The 8,187-nt window shown below is 33.6% G+C and overlaps 1 protein-coding gene across 1 annotated transcript; it reads right to left on the bottom strand.

The window, feature by feature from the left end:
- Window positions 1-4,601: 4,601 nt before the first annotated feature.
- Window positions 4,602-7,714, bottom strand: LOC127788857 (protein ACCELERATED CELL DEATH 6-like). Its single transcript, XM_052317508.1, has 6 exons — window positions 7,014-7,714; window positions 6,612-6,800; window positions 6,418-6,519; window positions 6,260-6,280; window positions 5,537-5,958; window positions 4,602-5,360 (listed from the first exon to the last, which is right to left on the bottom strand). The coding sequence occupies exons 1-6, from the start codon at window positions 7,522-7,524 to the stop codon at window positions 4,722-4,724; spliced, it is 1,884 nt and encodes a 627-aa protein (XP_052173468.1). The 5' UTR covers window positions 7,525-7,714; the 3' UTR covers window positions 4,602-4,721.
- Window positions 7,715-8,187: the final 473 nt, after the last annotated feature.

An 8,187-nucleotide genomic window follows, 5' to 3' on the forward strand; every position in this document is an offset into this window, starting at 1 on the left:
AATTTTTGACTTTAAATCACATATATAGATATATATATATCTAATATTGCATAGTTTAAGAAATTAATATAAAGTATTCGATAACATGAGTATTAGGGGCATGTAAGGGTGATTATTCTAAAAAATTAATATAATATTACATATTATACATAATTTACATAAGAGAAGTGGAGGAGGAGACCTTCACGCATGTAATCTGCTGGAAGGTTCTACCAGCTGCCATAATCTTCTAATTTCCCTCCTTAGTATTATATAATGTATAATATATTCATTTACATAGTATAACATATACTATTAATATATTTTTATGTTAACACTATACATATATTTTATATATGTGAACATACTTATGCCCAGCTGCCACTTCAAATTTTTCAATTGCTTTATTATTATTTTAGTTATTTTATTTTTTAATATATAGTACATGTTACACGACGAGTGTTATAATAATTTTTTTTTTTATAGTCACTCTCAACAGAAGAGACTTAGTCCTTTTTGCTTAAAAACCTCAATATAATCACTCATCAGATAAAATACAATAAGACTTCGTCAAAATGACTTAAGCACATGGGTCGTTATAGGCCTCTAGCAATTTTGCTAAGAAAATCAAGAATGATACAAAAAAAGGAGGATTTAAAAGTAAGCACTCTTAATTGCAAGATCTCTAAAAATAAACACAAAGTTTGAACAAAATAATATAAATGACAGTCAAAACTTTTAAAGAGAAAAATGAAGAACAATCGAGTATTTGAAAGATGGAGCACTTGAAATTAAAGCTTATAATTAATTTTCTTGATTAGTTTGAATCATCCATTTGCCCTCTACTTATAGAGCTTCACGGTATCTTTCAAGAATATAGTCGTTGGTAGTGAAAATAATACCTTGGATGAGTTGAGAAATTAGTTGTTGGAGGTTCCTACAACATAATCATCCATTTTCCCTCTACTTATAGAGCTTCACAATATCTTTCAAGAATATAATCATTGATAGTGAAAAGAACACCTTGGATGAGTTAAGAAACTAGCTGTTGGAGGTTCCTATGACAGAAACGGTCGACAGATAAAGAGTATTGGTTGACTGGTTAGCTAGAATTTGAAAATCAATCGACAAATTAGTAAAAACAATTGATAATTTCATTGCAAAGGTTATGCTGATTGACAGATTGAAGCAAATGGTCGATAGATGTAAAAATGCATTTTGTCAATCGATAGATGAGAGCAAACCGATCGATAGATACAAGGAAACTGGGATTCAATTACTATATAATTAATTTGTGCGCATGCATAAGTGAGAAATGTTGCAACTCAAGTGGTTGTGCGCGTGCACATAGGAACTTGGGCGCATTTGGTGTTGGGGTTCGAGCCTAGGGGGCAATGGTGGTGGTTTTATTTTCAAGCTCTTTGAAAATAGTTTTTACAACATTTTTAATCAAATAAAAACATAATTTTTTAAATGTCATCAAGAAATTTATCACAAGATTTTTGGCACATTTTTAATCAAATAAAAACATAATATTCCAAATGTCATCAAGAAATTTATTACAAGATTTTTGACATTGGAATATATGATGAAATTGATTTTAATTTTAGTGCTTAATAAATTATATAAAAATAATTTGAAACACTAAGTTAATAACCATTAATAAAATAATTTCATCATCAAAATAAATATAAATTGTTGCAAATCTCCATTTAAAATATATATATGAATATAGTTCTATTTTAACTAAGTATATGAAATTAATTTTTGTTTAAAGACCATGTATTTAACTTATGACTTAAGGCGTAAATAATTTTTTTTTTCATTTTCAAAACTAAACACTTGAGTAAAATATCAAACTTTAGAGATGAAAATTGTTTTCCTCTCTAAAATTAGCCTTCGGAGATGGAACTTTTTTGCATATCTGATTCTCAGATTTGCTGAAAATGCCCAAAAATGACCTAAAATTGACTATTTCAAAACCTATTAATAAGTAATATCCACAATTCCTACACCAATCACACCAATAATCTATAACATAATAATTAACAAATTACTCAAAATAAACAAAGTTATTAATTAAATAAAATTTCATTTAAAGTATTCAAAATACATAACAAATATCTAACAAAATTTATCAAAAGTCATCATCAAACTCATATCATACCCATGAGTGTCATCTGTTGGGTGATGATGAGTATTTGTGGCTAGATCGATTGGGTTAGATGGAGCAACTGATTGAGGTGAAAACTCTAGAGAGGTGGGAGTTAGAGAGTGATGACTTTAGGGCATCTAGGTGATTCCCAAGTATTGGAAAAGTGTGTATATAATCTCTTGTTATGACTGCACCTCCATTGTCAAGCTAGAGATCTTCTGTCGCTAGCATCTATCTCAATTAGAGACACATCTATATTGGATGAAGGCACCATATACTTCGGATATGTTGTCTTGAGGCTGAATACGCATCCCTTCTTATTCCATCCTCCAACTCCATTCATATAAATGTTATTGTCAGAGGTACTTGACAACTGACCTCCAAAATTCCTTTCTATAGATACTTGTGATAAGTCTCTCTCCCTTCATTGCCTATTAAACTCATCATAAAAGAAAAAATTTATATGCAAGTAAATTATGTAAAACAAAATTGAATTTCATATTACAATGTCTATATAAATATTAAATCGGGTTAGAAAATTAGTACTTACAACAATATATGCTGCTTTTGAAGATACCTAATTATCTTTGGTTTTATAGTGTTTGATTTGTGTAAATAGTTCAAAGTTGGTTGGTTTCCTATTCAACTCAATTTTCTATAAAAGACAAGAGATGCACATTATTTTAATTGAGTTAAATATAAAATTTTACCATGGGGTGTAACTAAACCTAATACAATAATTTACTTATTAATAATATGTAAATAGAATTTATCAATCTTTTATTGTACTCAGCCGCATATATGCTACCACCTATGTGGATTGAGAAATCTTCTCTGAAGCGTCTATTTTGGATATTCTTTAAACTCTTCTCCAATCACTTAGGTTGTGTTCTCTTTACTTTTTAATTTTCAATTTTCAGTTTTGAATTCATTTTCAGTTTTCTATTTTGGTAGTCTATTTTTAGAAAATTGAAAATGCCTTCTCTTTGTTATTTTGAAAAACTATTTCTCAAAACAGAAAATTAGAAAATATGTTCTCTTTGAAATTTTAAAAATAATTTTGTAATGATATTTTATTTAATAAATTTGATTATTTAGTAAATTAAAAATATTTAATGTTAATGTATTATTAAAAAAATATATACATTTTAAAGTTAATGAATTTTGTAATATTTTTTCCCATTACAATAATAAAATATAAATAAATAAATACGTTTTGAATTTAAAGTTTGTTTTGAATGAAAACACTCAAAACAACTTTTTGTTGTTTTTAGTTTTCTTTATAATTTTTTTTTTTTTGTTTTCAAAAATACATTTTTAAATACAACAAAGAAAACGTGTTTTCATTATTTTAAAAAATCGAAAACTAAAAATGACTTAAAAACAATAAAGAGAATGCAATCTTAGGGTCTTGCCATTTTTCCTCCAACCCTCTTGATATCAGCATTCTTACTTAAAAAAAAAAAAAAAATTACTACACAAGTCTCTTGAAAAAATATATAATATACATATATATAATATAAATACACATACATTATGTTCAAATATGTATAAATACATATATACATACAATATACCTACGATATACACATATAATCAGGGCCGGCTCAAGGGGTAGGCCGGTGAGGCATGTGCTTAGGGCCCCAAAAGGATGAAAGCTATTGAAATAAAATAATTATTTTAATTTTATTATTAGAATAAAATTAATAAATTTTTTATTTTTTTATTTTTATTAAGGGGTTAGAGGCGCTAAATTAATAATGGCCTAGCCCCCCCCCCCCCCCCCCCAAGCCATCCTGCATATAATATACACATACAAATACATACCATATACACATACACACATACATACACAATATATGGGTCGCAACTTCCGACAGTGGATATAATTTAGAGATTAAAAATTTCATTTCTAAATTTCTGTCTCTATTCAAATTAGAGATAGAATTATCCGTCTCTAATTCTATCCTGATAGAAAAATATCAAAGACGGAAAAATTTTCTCTAACGAAAAAAAATTGCAAAGATGAAAATTTTTTATCTTTGATTGTCTTTGACTCAGAGATCGAAAATTTTCGTTTTTAATTTAGAAACCAAAAAAAAAAATGTCTTTAAATTCATTTCTTTTAGTGATCTTGTGTAAGTCCATACATCCTTTACTAGACGTGGCTATTACAAAATAATAAAAAACTATACCCCCTTAAGTTGGGCCAATAACCAGTCTTATCACGAACCCCTTTGGTGAAATAAGAAAGAGAAAATAGAGATAAAAGACCTTGCAAGCTTGGCCCGCTTGCAACAAGAAGCTCACAAGTTAACAAGAAGCCATGGAAGTAATGTAATGGCTGCAAAAATCGCTTTTGAGATAGCGAAGAATCCAGCAGGTAGGTAGAAATATTGAAACAAACGTTGATCTGAATTCAAATCCAAATCATCAAAGGAAAGCAATAAGAACCATTAATCAAACAATTATTACAGATTATTTATTTTTATATAGCACTGTAAAGATGGAAAGGATGAACAAGACAAAGCTCTCAGACAAAATATAAAATTAAAGTAGCTAGCTAGCTAGCTAGGTTTGCAATCAATCAAATAAGATCTAAGATTTCCTGGCCTTTCTTGTAGAAGGAATAACGCAAGGCACAATACATGTAAACCACGGTCATGCAGATGGTGTCTGTATAAAGCAGTGCGATGGCAATGACGCTAAGCCACAAGAACAACAGGCTGTCGTGCTTCAAAGTGTCAAGTGTAAAGGCCAGCAAGCAAGACAAGATGGTGTATAATGCTGCCCAGAATAGGGAGGTCATGGCGACCAGGAATCTGAATGGCAAGGCCGTGTGGAAATCGCTGCTTCGGAAGGGCGACAATTGAATGGAAAGCATGCTTATCAAGGCCATAAGAGACCCGAAAAGAGCCAAGCAGATGTACCATAAGAAATAGGTCAGTTTTTCTTTAGTCTCTCCTTTCTCGTAAAGAACTGGCAATCCGTAGGTTTCAGTTTTTTTGCTGTCCTGATCATAGCCTCCCGGGATAGTGAAGAGGGCCGCGTAGTTGACGGCGCCAATCAGAGCAGCCACCAGCATCAGCCCATTGTTCATGTCTTTGAGAGTTTTCTCACATGTTTTCTCGAGGGGTCCGTGGCTTTCTTTGAATAGTTCTTTTGGTGTTTTCCCCTTCTTGTTCTTCATGTTCAAGAAATGGGGCATTGAGTCGTAGAACACTCGCTACAAAAAATTCTCAGATAATCTTAATCAAATACTCAGATGATGATTCGTTATAACTAAAATTTGCTAAATTAAGAATATATCATCATTTTCTTAATTTGACAATATAAATGACGCCTAGTAATTATATATATTTCAAGTTCCAATCGATGGAAAAGGTTGACAAGAAGACGTACCTTAAACCAACAGACGTCCCATGTCATCTGGTTGAGGTTTCCAAGAAGAACTCTAGGACTGGTTCCAAGCTTGGTTGCAAGATGCAAAACTGTGTTGCCATCGTTATCCACATCTGCTCGCATATCCTTGAAGGCAATGTTATGACTCAAGTAGTCATACAGTGTCTGATCTTTCTGCTCCACTGCTATGTGCAGTAAGTTCTTCCCAAATTCATCGAAGGAATATGCCACGTAGGGGAATTTGTCAAGGATTTCCCTCACAATCTCGATGATGCCATTCCTCGATGCTTCAATGAGGGGGTTCTTCGAGCTCACGCTGCTGATCCAATCTTCCTCTTGTTGCACTACCAGGAGCTTCACTAATGCCACTGCCAAGGTGTGCTTTTGCTTTGCGTTGTCAATTCTTCCAACCCGTGGAAAGGCTTCAAGAAGATACAAGATCGATATGGCAAGAAGAAGAAGAAACAAAAACAACAACAAACATGTTCGTATTAGCATGTTTGGTTCCAAAGCATATATAGTGAAACAGTATAATTAGCAGACTCTAGTTAAGCTTTTCTTTTGAATCCATATATATATATATATATATATTATGGAAATGTTCACAGATCCTTTTGCAAAGTCTCATCTGTGTAGCCATAATTAATTAATTAAACTTAATCCTGTTTGATGATAATGTATATATCAGGGGTCTTATATATGATCCACGAGCAGAGCGCAAACCTCTCAAGATAGCTCCGAAAACTGCAACAAACATAGAAATTGAAAGGCTTCTGATCAGTAAGGACTGATGATCTTCATAGAATTAGGTGAAATATATAGCTAGCTAGCTAAATAATAATTAAACAGAAAATGGGAAAACTTAACAAAAGAATGCAAACCTGACACTAGTTTTGATTGTTGGGAGATATGTGATTCAATTTGGTGGTCCTGATTCTCCTCGTCGTCTCTACTTCCCTCATAGGTTTTCCGCGTCGGCAAGCCTACTCAAAAACGACTAATATATTAGCTGACGAGTACAAGAATATATTACGATGCCACAAAATGTAGGGCATTGCAACTAATAATTACTTACACATATAGAAAAGGATTCCAAGAATCTGAAGGGGAATAAAAGGCCAGCTGCCAAGGTTTTTGCGGTAATAGGAAGAGCCACTGAAGAAGGAAGATGGCTTTCTGGCGAGCAGATGCAAGGCTGTGGTTCCCTGTTCATCTGCTTTGTTAGCAAGGCCTGGGAAGCAGTGCACGATGCGAATGGCAATCGCTGCAAAGCATGCAACATTCATCAATTAATAGATCTACTGCAGCATCAACACAAATTTAGTTAAGTTTCCTTGCATATATATATATATATATATATATATATGGTTTGCATGTGGAGAAATATTGTAATGATATTGCTTTAGCTCGGCACCGCTTTCAGCCACTACTACACTAAGAGTGGGGTGATATTAATATAAATAGCGACCGGACTTACGATAGTATTCCTCGGTGACGGCAGCGTGAAGAACAGTGCGGCCGTCGAACCTGGTTATGGCGCTCTCGCTCCTCAACTTCTCGTAGAAGAGACAGAAAACCTCCCCATGCCCCCACTTGACCGCCACATAAATGGGCGTCTCCCCCTTGTGGTTGCGCGCCAGAACCAGATCTTCATCCTTATCGCGCAAGATCCGGGCGAACTTCGTCCAGCCCAGCCGCGCCGCATCGTGCAGCGGCGTGTTGCCCTTTTGGTTGGCTTTCCAGAGGTCCTGACTCGTCAGAAGCCCCTTCTCCAGCAGCCGTTCTAGCGCCACCGTGTTGTCGTAAATGGCCAGGAAATGCAGCAGCGTGTTGCCCCTCTCGTCGATCGCCCCGCCGCGTTGCTGCGGCCAGAAGTCGCAAATCCTCCGGAGCGATTCTTCCGAGTGTTTTCTGTCCAACACGGCGGAGTAGGCGTCGGCGCTGCTGATGTCGGTGAAGACTACTGTCTCTGCGGACGGGTATTCCATTTGATTGAGTGATTGATTTCTTCTAGGGCAACGGATGATTAAGCTTTCATATATTCTCCGATCGAGCAAGCAACTAGCGATTGGGCGCCATTGGCATAAATTGATGAATTGATCGTATTGGTGACGCGACGTGAATTTATTCAGATAAAGGGGACCCAAAAAAAGAGAGGGAATATATAAAGGTTTGGATCAGTGTTGGAAGGAAAGAATTTGTTGAAGAAAAGTGGAAGTACTTGGCTTGTCTGTTTAACGGCTGCCAACCGCCATACATACATACTAATAATTGTCGAGTATAATTCACTCAAAATTATATTATTTAAGTATATAATTAAAATAATAAAAAAAATTCCTAATTAAAAAAAATAAAATACATATTTGACCATATATATATATAATGAAGTAAATTTTGGTTAGAAAAATTTTATTTATTTGTAAACAATAAGTGCAAAATACATGTGACCGTAATGTTACTCTCAACGTGTAATTATATAAATTAAAAAATAATTATTCATAAATTGAAAAAGGAGTTTTAACAAAAGAAATGGAACCCATAAAAATTGTTGAAGATGATGGATGATGCGTTACGATGATGATACATGGTAGACAGATATAATTGATAATTAAAATCTACATGGACTTGAATGAGATTGAAATTTAGTATTT

Source organism: Diospyros lotus, chromosome 13, assembly GCF_014633365.1.
Source record: "Diospyros lotus cultivar Yz01 chromosome 13, ASM1463336v1, whole genome shotgun sequence".
Taxonomy (NCBI): Eukaryota; Viridiplantae; Streptophyta; class Magnoliopsida; order Ericales; family Ebenaceae; genus Diospyros; species Diospyros lotus.

Excerpts from the sequence above, each read along its gene's own strand:
- LOC127788857 (XM_052317508.1), bottom strand. The coding sequence starts at position 7,524 with ATGGAATACCCGTCCGCAGAGACAGTAGTCTTCACCGACATCAGCAGC. Across the intron at positions 6,281-6,417 it reads ACAATCAAAACTAGTGTCAG|TTTTCGGAGCTATCTTGAGA; the intron begins GTTTGCATTCTT and ends TGTTTGTTGCAG. Across the intron at positions 5,361-5,536 it reads GGGACGTCTGTTGGTTTAAG|CGAGTGTTCTACGACTCAAT; the intron begins GTACGTCTTCTT and ends AATTTTTTGTAG.